Below are 14,915 nucleotides of genomic sequence, written 5' to 3'. Positions count from 1 at the left end.
TCTCCCTGGTTTGCCCCTGGCAGTTGTCCCCTGCCCACCATCCTCCAACAAGCCCACAGCCCTCCCGGATGATACCCAAGGCCTGAGAAGGGTCCTGTGTCTCCAAAACAACCCCACAAGCCTCCAAATCACCCTGCAAGCCCCAAGAGCAGTCCCACATCAGCCTTCTGCTGGGCACCAGATGTTACCACCTTCATCAACATGTAGGCAGTTTGTCTTGCACCTGCTCTCAGAAACACCAGCCCCACCACCCTGTGTGGTCCGGTCCCCTGCCCTCTTTCCCACCTCTCCCCATACCTCTTACCGTTGCCAGGAAAGAAAAGCCACTTTGCAGGGCAAACTGCATGGCCTGGGTGGTGATTCCAAAGCCACGTCAATTTCACCAATAACTCCTGGGATGAACACACCCAGGTCACATCCTCCTCACTCGAGAACAGCCCGCTCTCCCTTCACACCCTTGCTCCCCATAGACAACAATGAGGCTTGTGCTAAAAGAAAACTTTTGTGTGTAAAAAAAAAAAAAAAAAAAAAAAAAAAAAACTTTTTTCAACCCTCGTTCCTCAGGGTTTTCTTTTTTGCAAAGGTAAAGTGTTATCTGAACAACCGCTGCATATATATATACACATCTCTCATATGGGGGTGTGTGCATACATTTATACACTTAAAAACAGTCCTGCAAACTTGTGCCACTCATAGCAGCCCATTCTGCTTCATAGCAGAGAAGATAGCTCCAACAAACTGCAAAAAAGCTGTCCCCTTCAACTAGAGGAATGCACTGAACCACATCCACCTGTGGCTCTGCTGGGAATCCCACCACCTCCAGATGGAAGGCTTTGACTTGAGTGTAAATGCATCACTTTGCAGCATGTCTAGACACTGACTGGATTAGACAGAGCCATGCGAGGACACATGCCACACTCACTTGTGCCCAGTCCTTGGGGACAGCATGCCCGAGGACACCAAACAGTCCTCACTTTGCAGCTGGACTGTGACTTCCTAACTCCATTAGATACCTATGGGCAGAAAAGAGAGAAAGGGGAGGACATGTCTTTCTGAGAGAGTTGGCCACAGTATCACAGCCCATCTGTCCAGAGCAATGTTTCTGCATACTAAAGGGAGTCACCGAGCAAGTAGCCCCCAGAGGAAATGTGTCTTTGTTCTGCATGAGAGCTCCTCACTGTCTTTGACGAAAGACATTCATACACACTGGTCGAGACAGAGTAGAGGCAGAGGTCCAGGCTGGCAAGCTGGGTGACAGACATAGGCATAGACATCTAGTCATAGGCATCATCATCATCATCATCAAAGTAGGAGTCACAATCAAGGTTATCTGACTCATCATCAAACAGAAAGTTGTCTTCATCAAGATCGTCATCATCATCATCATAGTCTTCCTGCCACTGCGGTTCATACTCCTCATCTTCAACCTCTTTGCCACCTTCATCTGTGTTGGGGGAGTCACACAAGATGGTTCGCTTTGGCCTGTTCAGGAGGAGAGCATCAGAGCAGAGCCCCAGCTGTGAGCAGCAACCACAACCCAGTCCCACACCACCTTCATCCTTCTTATTTAAAGAAATGTCAGACCCTTCTGTCTCCCCCCATGTACGGTCATCATCGTATTTCATTTAGACACCTCCTAGATCTCTGCTACACCTCTGAAGAAAGAGTGTGACTCTCCACAGGAACCCAATAAAGTCCAGGGAGAGCAACTTCCATAACTGGGTCTGCCAGTGATGGAGCTTTCTTCACCACAGCTGCGTACCAAGCAGAGGTTTTGCTGGTCTCCCTACACCATGACACTTACATTGTTATCTCAAATCACAACACAGGAGGCAAGTAATCAGTATCTGTTATTAACTCTTTTGTATATCAGCAAGCACAGGAGAAAACTTCGGTCACCTACTTTTTGTCTGCACTCACCCACCTTTCCTTGTTAACTCACCAAGAAAACTCACCCTATACAGGCAGAAGCTGAAGTAGGCACATTGCAGAGTTTCACCTTTCTCTGACCAGGATCTGCCAAAGTCTGGAGCCCGACATGGAAATCCTGCTAGCACAGAAGAACAGCCATAAGAGGGAGACATAAGAGGGTGTGTTTTGTGCTGCAAACCTCTTCCCTACATACACACAGCACTGAGAGTCCATTCCCTCAGCTGATCAAGCCCCTTTCTTGGTGTGCCTGAGATTAAACTAGACCAGAGCAAGACAAGCCATGAATGGGCATTTGGACTTCACCTGTGTGGAGTGCCAGAGAATTGCAAAGAGACGCTCCTTGATCTGGTGTATCAACTCCAAACCAGCACTGAAATGCTCTGCTTTCAGGAGCTGAAGAGAAGAGGCCAGGTCCTGGTACTGCAGCAGGGCTTCCTCTGCAATTCAAGACCAACAAAGTCACGCGGCTTCCCACGCTCTTAAGCAGAGACCGAGTCCCTTGGCTCTAATTATGAAGCCAGTCACAGCTACTTTAGGTTTCCTATTAACATACATTCCTCTTTCAGAAGGGAACATTTTGCTCCTTACTGCATCAATCTCCACCAGCAGCCAAACTGCTTCAGTGGACTTCCCAGACACGAATCAAGAAGGCAAAAATGGGCTGGGAGCAGCGAGAGAGACCAGCTTGGTGCTGGTGTGTATTCTGTTGCCCCACTCTAGAGTTGCCAGCCTTTGAGCCAGACAGCTAGGATGCTAGTCTCTACTTTGGAGAGGCTGCAGGACTTACCCAGAAGGATCTGCAGAGCATTAGTGTGCAGCTCCAGGCTCTCCATCTGCTGTTCAACAATATCCATGCTCTCAGTGTCCTGGTTATAGTAGCTGTACACACAGGAGTAGGCCAGCACCTGGAACAGTACAGATCATGCTGTAAGCATCCTCCTTCAGCTTCAGAGTGAGCAAGAAGAGAGTAGTATCAAACCCTTCCAGACTTCATTACGTATCGGTGGCTGGGAGAAGCCTGGCAGCATTTCTGGTCTGTCCAGTGAACCATTACGCCAAGTGACAGCAATGCTGGGCTACCTAGAGCTACTTATAGGATTAGAAATGAATATGGAATTATTTTGTACTGAAGCCTGAAATAACCAATAGGTCCCACCTGCAAACCATTGCAAGAACACAGACTGTAAATGCATAACAAGTGTGACCAATCAGCAAGCAGAGCGTCAGAACAACCAGCACATAGAAGCTACAATTCTCAGCAGAATTGCTGGGCAGCCCAGATTGAATTCAAGTGGCAATGAACTGAGAGAACTGAACTCAAAGGGAAGCATGCATGGTGCTATACAGCATCAAGAGCCCACGACAAAGGCATTTCAACAAGTGACAAACTCCTATTATGAATGAATGACCCCTAAAGCCATCCCAGTACCCAGCAGGAAACAAGACCACTGGTTCCGTTTAAATAAATGGTCCAGAAAAGCCAGCAGCAGCAAGCAACAGTGATATGTGCACTGACAAACACAGGGGATACCATACTGTAAAGACAAAACAGGGTCAGACACCCTTGTTCCACGTGCCTCAAAATCAAGTCTGCCTGCACAAACAAGGTATACATTGCAAAGGCAACACTGCAAAGGCAATTCCCACCTCCTTCCTATATTTCAGGGCACAGAAGACATTGCAGGCCTATGCTGTCATAGGCTTACTGCACACATCCAGTGGCTGCACTGCAAATCCTACACAATGTGACTATCAGGGCCCGCAGAGGGTAACTCAGTGCTCCCAGAACACCTATGGCTCATGAAATTAAGTTAAGAAAGGAAAATTGTTAACATGAGCATCAAGAGGGACTTCCTAACTGTACCACAGTATCACGAGAGCCTTCAGAAGGTAAGTACCACCACTGGGGCATTTAAAATGGGAATGGACCAAGCCCAGTATACGAAAACCCTAAATATAGATCCTTTTGCTGATTCCACGGTGTCAACTGGACCTAAGCTCCAAATCCTACGACCTGACTGTGAGGAACACTGCAGACAGAGCTCAACTCAGAGTGAGAGCAGGGAAAGGCAGATGTGAGCTCTTGCCCTGTCCTGATGCTATTCCTCCCCTCAAGCTTTTTCTGTCTCCCCTTGTTTGGAGTAGGGCAAGGTTGGCATCTCCTCACTTTAAGAAAGGCGTAAAACACAACAATAGAATTAGGCCTAAATCTCAGCAAGCCTGTTACCCAGCCTTACCTTCCGTGCCTGTTCTAGCACTTTGCAGGCATCAAGAACAAAGGTCAAAGTCCTAATTTTTGGCATCTCACTGATGGAAGAAACCCTGTTCCTCAGACTCGTGGCAAATTCCTGCAATAACCACAGGAGGAAAAAACATTCAATGTCAAGCTCTACATGATTGAAAAAATAGCACCTTCCACACAGATAATCACTAAGCATCCTGAAGCGACACCCCAGAAGACGCAGGCAGCAGGACAGCATCTCCTGCATCCAACTATGACACCTCTACTGTGCCATCACTTCAACCTTTTACAGTATCTCAGCTCTAGAGAGAGTTCAGCCTTCAGCCCTGCCATTGCTTCCAAGTACTGCACCAGTTTGAGCACATGAACACCACAAGCTATGTGTTCCGTTTCGAAAACAGACTTGGCAGAAGAAAGTACACCAAGCTCTGACATAAGGGGTAGTTCAAGGGTGAAATGACCAGGTATCCCCACCTGCATCCAAAACCTGCTTCTCGGCTTAAGGTGAAATACACTGAGACACAACAGAAACTGTCCTGCTCACCAGGGCTAAGGCAGCACAGTCAGCATCTGCAAAGAGGAGGAGGCCTTACCCTTGCATGGTGATGAAAGGTGCATCTCTCATTGTAATCCTGAAAACGCTTCTCCTGCCAAGCTGCTTTGCTCACCTGAAAGGAAAGGTAGAGTTAACTCGTAGCAACTTCCCTCAAGTACCAGGGTTGCCTGGAAATGGCTACCACACATACAGACTTTGACAATACTATCAGTTTTACTGGCAAGTGCACAAAGTCCAGAGTAAAGGGCACAAGTGGAGATCCTCACCCTCCCTCTCAGAGGCCAAGCGCATCTGAACAGAAGCGTGAACCACTGGGATATAGCAAACCACTCACCATAGCAGAGCAGTTGTAATAATCCTTATGAGTCGGCCTCCAGGGTTTGAGGCAACGCCAACAGAAGCCATGATTACACTTCGCACACGTCATACTGCATGGTAGGAGAAGAGTGGGAATCACTCAGTCACTTGCAGACAATTCCTCCCAGCGGTCACCTACATCACAGGGCTGGAACATGCAGCCCAGTCACTCCCATTCACTCAGTACTATGCTTTTCTCTGCATGTATTTTTTTAAAGCCTTTGCTGGAAGTAGGTGATGCTTAAAACCAGTCATTGTGTCTCCAAAAATGAGCTGGCTAAACTGGCAGTATGATCTCACAGTACCAACTAACCAAGTACTTGATGGGTAAACTGAGCATTCCCCAATTTGAAGGAAGATCCATAGGAACACCTCACCTCTTCCCTCAGTAATGCAGCACTCCACAGTGCAGAAAGGCACTGCACAGCCCCAGGGCCACACACAACATGTGGGGACAAATCGCAGCTGGGCATTAAGGGCTGTGCCAGTGCAAGACAGAAACAAATGGTGACTCCTAAGCCCTGGCTTCAAAGCTGGAGGTAACTCCCCTATCATGTAAAAAGCTGCCAGAAATCCAAGCCAATTCAAAAGAGGCAGTTAAAAGAAAATTACTTGAAGTTACAGGAACAGGTGAGCACAAAAAAAAAAAAAAAAAAAAGGTGCCGAGTTATCCGTTCCCCTAACCTCTACCTCTATATGTCTACAGTGGACTCTGAGAGCAGACAAGTGTGCGCTATAAAAAGGTACTGCAAAATGAGTTGTCAATGGATTTAACTCTAAATGCTGGGGGACATTTTGCTTTTCCTAGGAATTAAAAGCAATTACTTGCTCCTCTAAAACTATAAAACAGACCTGCTATAACTCTTAACTCCACAGCCAAAAAATACCCCACCCAATAGACCTAACTGTATGTCTTTGCTCTCTCCTGTCCCCAGTAGCAAACAAAAATGGATACTCACTGCAGGCACCCCTCATTTTTCTCTATCTGAGCCTGGCAGCTTGGGCAGTGCTTCGAAATTAGCTTAGCCAGATGTTTGCTTTGGGCTTCGCTTGTCATTCCTTCATAGTACCCATCATCATCCACCCACTGAGACATGTGACTGCAGCTGGCAGGATAATGGGCCTGAAAGAGAGAGCCAGTCACAAAAGCAGAATGATGTGTGCCAAACCCAAGACAACATTGTCCATGATTCAGATCAGCCTCACCTCTGGGAAGTTGCAGTTGAAGCAGGATATCCAGGAGCACTTGGAACAGGCTGCCCCATAGCCAAGTCCATCCTTAAGGAGGATCTGATCACAGCCCTGAGGGTTGGTGCACCAGGTCAGGTTGGAGCAACACTCAACATAGCCTCTGAGGAGGGCTTTTTGATACTGTAATAAGAAGCCAGGAAGGAGATTTAAGGCAGAGAAGCTGCCCACAAACCTCCAAATCACCCTGCAAGCCCAGGCACAGGTTGGTTGTCCGGTTCAGCTGCAGTGCCTGCCACGGGGGTTGGAGTAGCCACAGTGCCTGCCACTGCTGCAGTGCCTGCCCCCCCCTCCACTAGCCCGGAGTGGTGACTCCCTCTCCCAGGCTAGCATCTTATATCTGGGCATAGGTCAGGTGGTATGGAATACCTGCCTCCCCTGCCAGGTCCTTGGGGAAATTAACCCCATCCCTGCCAGAACCAGGACAGGAATAACCACTCTGCACCATCCAACACCGCTGATTAAAAAACGCTTCATCACAACACTTGTTCAAGCCTCATCTATATGACCAATCATATTATTTAAAGCCAATCCCACTCCCCAGGAAATCCTCTTTTCTAACTCTTTATACTATTCCTCCACTTTCATATTTGCAGAGCAGAGTTCTGAAGTTGCCATAACACATACCTTTCACTGCCATGTGCTTTCCAAAACCCTTCTGACGCTGCCTGAAGATAGCAACTGAGCTCTGACCTCCACAGCTATGGATGGTCGCTACCCCTGAAGCATGCACATGATTACTCAGCATCAGTGGCAAATTGGCTACCAGTTGAGCCCAGAGCAACGACTACCAAAGCCTGTGTGTGGTATGACCTACAGAGAGGTGCAAAAGCAGTCTCAAGTGGAGTAGCACCAACTTTGATGTGACGTGCACAATGACACACGTGGAAGACCCTGCACCAAACTTAAGAAACTATTTACAGTCAAAAGCTGAAGCACTCTCATGGAACATTGGTTTTTGGCTTACAACCCCAACAAAAGCAGATGACTGACTTCCTTTCACATGTTCAGTTTTTTTGGTGGCTTGGCTCTAATGAAGCTTACCTTTTACAACCACCTATAATTTTGCTTGGTTTGCAGTCCTGACGTCACAAACCAACAATAGTTCCCATTCTGTGTTTTCTCTTTTGATTTTTTTCTTTTTTTTAAATAAGTAAATGACTGTCTGAAAGTGTTTTTAGTCCAAGTTCTTTTCAAGGTAAAAACGGGGCTCTGTGAGCATAAGATGTAACATTAAGGTGCATAGCTTGATTTTATTCTCCCTCCCCCCAATATAAATCATTCCCTGTGAATACTCTTTCCCCAATGGAAAAGACAGCCCAACAGTAAATTAAGGTCTGAAATGGGAAAGCACAGCAAGACATTTTGGAAAGGCAGTTTCTGATGGTCAGCAAAATAATATTAAGTGTAAAATTCAGAACAGAATCTGTTCCCAGACACTAGCTGTTATTTGCTGTTTTCTCATGAGGTGGTTTTTAGTTCTCCTATTCAGTCAGCCAAATTTCTACTGTTCTTTTGCAGACAATCAGGTGATTTCATTCCTATAATATTAAAAAAAAAAAAAAAGTGAATTCTATTTTCCCAAAGAGTAACTGGGGAAGGAAGGGATGAGGGGGAAGATTGTCTTCTCTTATGCACGGACAACACAGTTCCAACAATTTTCTGCTAGATCAGTAGTAGGACCTTCTGTTGCATCCTTATCCCTGTCTTTTAATTCACATATTTGTTGTCTTCTTCAATAATTTTGTTCAAGAAATATGTTGCCACATCCTTGGCATTTACATCACAGCATTTCAGCAACTCGCCATACTACTAGAGGTTGAACAATGTTACATCTCCAAGTATGTTGTCATTACTTCATAACACATTTACACTGATCAGTCATCACATCCATAAAGAAGTCTCTTTAAAGGGCTGTTTCAATAGAAAAACGTAATTTGAAGCTTTGAAGGACCACGAATAGCATAAAGAAAACAGCTTCTGCAAATTTCTTTCCACGGTCTTTCAAAAGAAAAAGCAGTTGCTTCTGCATACTGTGTGAACTGCATTCAATCTCAAGGACAGAAAAATGTGTGTTATTATCCCAGGCAAATAATTTTAGAAAAAACAAGTGCTGAAACACTTCTGGCTGCTCTGGTACCAAACGAGTAGAAAATAAATGTTAAATCAATTTAAATGGTAGCTCCTAGTACAATCCATACAATTCAGCATTTGCTGAGCTAACAGTTTACACAGAGATTCATATGTTGGTCAGTATTGGTCTGAGTCGGCGTATCATGCAACGATCAATACCCCCCTTAGTGATATTCGAGCCATTCAAAAACTGTATTCGAATTCTACGCAGTTCTACACATTGCCAAATCTGACCCCATTTCACGAAAGTCACTGCTTTTGAGGCCAACTGTTCTTTTCTGTGGATAATATAGGTCGATTGCTTATCAGTTAAACCCACAGCAGACCAAGAGTTGTTCAGGCCCTCCTTATTTTCCTTCTCCAGCCACAGACAAATCACTCACTGCAATACAATTATGTAAGGTTGCACATTTTGCTGCTACTACTACCTCCCAAATGCAAACCAGTCAGGCCCAGTTACACTCTAAGCCCTGAACTTGCAAACAATGAACAAAAGTGCTCCTTCCTAAAAGAGAAATGTAAATTTATTACATACAACAGATTTGATATGAGTAAAGCAGTAATGTACTAGAACTATAACTGAACCATGCTAGACCTTGTCTCCTCTTATTCATAGGAATTACATATATATATATACTTATACACACATAAAATAAGTATATATTGTCAGAGAATCTGAGGATCCAACTGCATAGTAATGCAAGTACAATTTAGAACAGGTCAGACAGAAGCTTTATTAATGACAATCACAGCGAGAGAACATTCAGACAGCATTTTCCCCTCTGCTCCTCTGTTCTCTGCCAAGTGATTGCAGACACCCAACCTATACACTGTTTTAGAAAAAAGGAAAGAGGTGAGCAAAACCAATCATTTCAGTGTTAACAAAGCCAGGTATCTGTCCCTGGGAGGGACGGACTCCTTAAGTGGCCTGCCAACTGTCACAATGCTAAGGAATCAAATAATAAGTAACATGACCATGGTGGAGCCCACAGGACTGGCACACCCACTACTATTTTAGCTCCAAGTGGGGACTTGGAAACAGTCGCTGAGTATTAGCTTTTAGTGGAAAGGAATGTTCTTTAAGTAAAGGTAACTTCTTAGACAGACCTCTCAAATCTTAACATTAACAACTTTACCACCACAGTAAATATATATGAGTATATACATGTACACTTACACAGAGTTATATCTATATCTCTGTATCAGGAAGTACCTACTGAAGTAATATCATTATATGACTTAAAAGATTCAGGACCTTTATTTTACAGTTTTCACAGAAACATTTAATAAATAAAAAAACTTAGTAAATATTCCACCCAGCAGTGTAAAAACAAGAGCTCCAAGTGTCCACACTGGACACTCGGAAATATTTGTTCTATACTCCCATTGGCAATTTTCCTTAAAGAAATGTGAACATCACTTCTAAAATCTGTAGCAAGAGGCTACTCCTGCTCATTTCTGAAAATCACAAAGGGATCCTTGTATTGCAGAGGACATTACTGGGGTATACTCATCTAACCACAAATATACCATAGCAGCTTCCACAGTTGCAAACACCTGTGCATCCTTAGACACTTGGAGAACTACTTTCAACAGACCAGTGAAACAGGAGCAAGCACAAACCAACTGACTCCTGCAGCACTGGAAGGAAGGAAATGTGCAATTAGACGAATTCTAAAGATTTTTCAGGTGTTTGGACCTGTTACCTGTGAAGCTATAATCAGTAATTCCTCGTGATCTAAACAAAACATTTTTCAGGGAACACTGGTATTATCCTTTCATTTCACAGGTGGGAAAGCAAAGAAGCGTGCAAGTTAACTACAGCTACCCACTAAGCCAGTGACCGAGTCAAGAATAAAACTTCTTCAATTCTGGTTCCAAACTTTACATATGAGAACCCAGAGATTACAATTTGGATGGAGCCTCCGTCAATTTCTATTACCTTTACATTCTAGTACTAACAGCAGAACTAACAGCACAGGCATCTGAGCCTCTGTTCCCTGCCCATGGCCAGTTATTTGATTCATACATCAAGACATATAGTGGCATATTTCTGTAAGCTTTCTCTCTTTGTTGGGCAGATTTTTGAGTTGATTTTGGAGGCATTTTGGCCTCACAGCAAAATTACATGCCGGATTACAATTACACCAAGTAAGTGCGCTTTACTGACCAGTCTTTAAGAGTCAGTAATTTTTTTTTCCTCATATCTATCTCAAAAATAACTATTATTTTCCAAACATCACATTTCTTCCATAAGAATGTTTTGCTACCTGCCTATTCTAATACCATTCCTAAACCCAGCACATACACATGACTTCACATTTGCCAATACATTGCATACATCAGACCATAGAGGAAAAGAAACTGCTTTGAAATTAAGTACCTGAATCCTTCCTTCTTGAGCCTGCAGACAACAGAAAATAAAATCCACATTTTCAAGCTACTCTTCTCAAAGCAAATGGTTCAGCAAAGGCAGTTTTCCAGAAAAAAACCTCAAGGTCCATCCAGAACAGGAAGAGACAGATCCTAAAACAACGCCGCAACACAAACCTAAGGTGTACCCAGGAGACCAGGCCAGAGGCAAAGTGGCAAACAGACACAGCTCTGTTGTCCCTGGTGCAGGGTGTGGGGATACACCCAGGGCTGACCTTAAACTGGGCTCCTAGGTCCCTGGGCAGGAGTGTGGGAGGAGGCTCCAGGTGAGGCTAGTTAGGGTCATTAAGAGTTATTAGTGCCTACTGAGCCCTGATACTGAGTTTATGGAATCAACATCTGCAAGAATTGGGACTTCTCATTATCTCTTTCAATTTAAAGATATGCGGGTTTTCTTTTTCCAGAGAGAGCAGATTTATGCTTAGAGCAACAGGGGGACCCTACAAAGTATGTCTCTCTGCCTGTCTCGAAGCTCAAACTGAACAACATCCCCATCTGCTCCGAGAAACCTTAGCCTCATAGTTTACCCTAACAAAGAGAGGAATGAGAAATACAAGGTTCATGCCACCATTCACTTCTACCCACCAAATGAGTGAGAAAAAAATATAACCTTTAAAAGTTATGCATACCTGAATACTGCATTTGTTTCTGTGGGAAATTCATACTTGAAGGATGCTGGAAGGTGGAGAGGTGGGATTTTTCAGCCATTTGTATACAGTCCCATAGGCTCTATTATCCCCGATTCTACCTGATTCATGGAAATTATCTGTCAGGAACTAAGAGATCACATTAAAAGTAAAATTTGACCTTTCAGGAGATAAATGGAAGTGTTTGATCCAGTATTGACAACTTGCAGAAACTTACAGGAGATTCAAGTGTTTGAAGTTTTTTTTCCCTTTATATGTTATCACATAATCTCATGGAGAACATCTGAGTCATTCTTGAAATTCATCGTGTGATATTTGCTGGACAAGAGTAGAAACAATTTTTCTTTAAATTTTAAATCATGTCAATTTTTTAAAGACAGATCTTGTCGCTCCTTTGGCAGTGGAGCGAAACAGGCATTGACAGACAGTGAGGGCTTCAATGTGGTTTCAAATATATAATTTCATAATCTAAAGTTAAGTACAGCAGACTTATCACGGTGCCAGAACATCCACAGAGCACTTATAATGGAAAAAACCCTTTCCACCTCCCTCTACCCCCACGCCCAGCTTAGCAGCAATTTGTTAGTCTGCCTGTGCGACTTCTGGAGAGGTTTACCATCTCTGAGCAATCCCAGGCAATCCAATTAATGTGATTAACTTTTAATCTTTTCCGGATTAGATCTTCTTCAATAGTTCACCTTTGCGAAGCAGAAAAGCATTGTTTTTAATGACTGCCTATTTGCGCTGCCTGCAATTTTAACTGCAGAATTTGTCGAAGACTCTTGCCTGTCAGTATCAAGGCTCAGGCCTTAAACCAGCCCATCAGCATCAGGAGACTTTCTTTAACAAAACAGCAGAAGGGCTGCCTCAGGCAAGGGGACCTGTGCACCACAGCTCACCAGCAGTCTGATATTTCCCTTCACATTAGTAATGTTCCAGGGAAAAAAAACAATGCTGGAGCAATGCAGGGCAATGTAGGTAGAGGAAGGAAGTCTAAAGCGCTGCTGCAACAACCCTTAAAATGATCAAAATTATCTTAGGGCGGTTTTGTTCTTAGTAGCCCCAATGTATAACAAGTGGCACTGACTTTAGGACCTGTTATTGGTATAGCTGACGGTTCTCGATATTTTCTTGTATCCTTGTATTTCTCCTGCTGACTTGTCAGCTGCATCTACAGACTTTCCTATGGCTGGTACAAATGCAGCTGAGGAGGAGCTTCCATTCATAGCAGTGGACCGGCACACCCCCATCTGACTGATGTTAAGACTTCCTGACTTAACTCTCTTTAGTCAGATCTACACTAGAAGGGCCGGAGGATGCCAAGTCTCGCTGTGGAAAAATGCATACCCTGAAGACAACAGGCAGTTGAAGTACTATGGGGAACACTGGTCCTTTGACTTTTGAAATGTACTTTGAAATTGCTAGTCCTTAGCAAGGGACAGAAGTAGGCTCCTTGCCTCCCAAAGGTCTCCTTCACGCAATGTTTCACATCATCAGGTCTGTGCCTTTCTCACTAAGTGGGCTGAAATAAATTTATACATGGTCTAGTTTTCTGTGGGCTTTAGCAAATGACCTCTTAACTCAATCGGCCAAACAGAATAAAAAAAAAAAAACCAAAAAATGTTCCTCTGCCCAGGAAACCGATGCAGAAAGCTCAGGAAAATCCCTTTGCCCTGGCAGAAAGAACATTGCTTAATGTCTCTGTGTGGCTGTGTCCCGATCCAGTGTCGGGGAGGTTTCGTTATCATCCCAAGGACGAGGTTAAGACACTGAAGTCGGTCAAATGTCGTACAACCTTTTACTTAGTTTTCTTAACAAAAACCGAGAAAGAATGGTGAAAAAGGAAGGGAAGGCAAAGGGGAAAGGAAAGGGGGGTAAGGAAGGAAACAAAGAAAGAGGGAGAGAGTTTGCTACTGCCACCCTGAGTCCAGCGGTTTTCGGCTGAGTCTGGGGTCCGGAGATGCGCGCATCAGGGAGGTGAGGAGAACAAAAAGCTCAAGAAGCCTGTCAAAAGCCTTATAGATGGCTTGCTATCGACTGGAAGTGCTGGTCCCATACAAGCCTCTTCCTGCTCTTTTCGCACCTTTAGTCCTTGTGCAGGCGCACAGAGTCGTCCACTTCCAAGACTGTGACGAAGATGATCCTTCCAGAAGACGGCGGCACAGTGGCAATGTCGAGACAAAATCGCATCTGGTATTGGTTCTCTACACCACCCCGTGGCTTGACATTGCAGCTTGGTGGCAGAGAGAGAGAGAGAAAATGAGGGAGAAAGGAAAGAGAACACAGAGAGGCATAGGAGAGTTGGGGATAAGGACGGAGAAAAAGAAAAGAAAAGAAAAGAAAACAAACTGGGGAACAACAGGGATTTAACAACAACAAAAAAATTGCTCAATACACACGTATTCTTGAATAGTTTTGACAACATTTAACTTTACAGAACAGACATTGGAATTGAGTCAATGAGATAGGTAACCATTACAACAAGTACAATGCGATTGACAAGTATGATATGAGTATCAACATGCAATTTTCTTTACTCACAATAAATTTGGAATGGACTTAAACAATAGAAACCGAGGTGGGTTGCGGCTGATTGATGGCATGGATATATTTTGTGCCATCGGGTGAGGAAGTAGGAACAAATTGCATATTTGATAAAACATGTCGAATTAGCTGAACAAAGCAAGGAATTATACAGGGTAAGAACATTAGGGCAGCAACGACACATAGCAGATACAATATTAACTGTTTGACCCATGGTGCCCCTGGTAGCCAGGACCATAAATTGCCATTCCAGCCATTCCAGGTCTGGACAGGGATGTGGACTATTTTTCGAATATCTTTGGTTAATTGGAGAACTACTTCACCCACATCGTCTATTTCCAAGCAACAGTTGGAGATATTCAGTTTTCCACACACCCCTCCCTCCTCAGCCAACAAATAATCTAGAACCATGCGGTGCTGAAGGATTGCCGTGCGCATTTGTTGAGATTGTTGAGTTAACAAATCTATTGCATCAGCGGTTTTGTTGGTAATGATTTCTAGAGCCGCTTGTAGCCTGATTATTCAATTTAGGTTATAAATTGGTTCTCTCGCCCCTGCAATGGGCTCGTTAGGATTCCAAGTTGCTGGTCCATAATGTTGAATTATTCGTTCGGGGGGCCACTCATTATTCCCCCATTTTTGCTTCCCACCCAAATTTCCCTCTATGGATCGCGTCTTACGGGCAATACTTCTGTCCCCGAGATTGTCATACACTTTTACACCCAATTGGGATCCACCTGTGTCCGGTAAAAGGAAGAATAAGGGCCTGATGATTCCTACATAACAAACTCCCGACCACCTCGTGGGTAAAGATTTATATGCT

At 44.2% G+C, this 14,915-nt stretch overlaps 1 protein-coding gene across 1 annotated transcript; it reads right to left on the bottom strand.

Annotated features, from left to right (window-relative positions):
- Window positions 1-544: 544 nt before the first annotated feature.
- LOC309669530 (cullin-9-like) lies at window positions 545-14,169 on the bottom strand (the record flags this gene model as incomplete). Its single annotated transcript, XM_082480232.1, has 11 exons — window positions 545-1,482; window positions 1,956-2,047; window positions 2,236-2,369; window positions 2,720-2,837; window positions 4,170-4,280; window positions 4,768-4,842; window positions 5,065-5,158; window positions 6,047-6,210; window positions 6,294-6,458; window positions 13,655-13,781; window positions 14,090-14,169. 11 exons carry the CDS (start codon window positions 14,167-14,169, stop codon window positions 1,275-1,277), a joined length of 1,368 nt encoding a protein of 455 aa, XP_082336358.1. The 3' UTR covers window positions 545-1,274.
- Between the last annotated feature and the right edge of the window lie 746 nt (window positions 14,170-14,915).

The sequence above is a fragment of the Vanellus vanellus genome (genome assembly GCF_965231255.1).
Source record: "Vanellus vanellus genome assembly, chromosome: 3".
Taxonomy (NCBI): domain Eukaryota; kingdom Metazoa; phylum Chordata; class Aves; order Charadriiformes; family Charadriidae; genus Vanellus; species Vanellus vanellus.
This window is presented reverse-complemented; position numbering and strand designations above follow the sequence as displayed.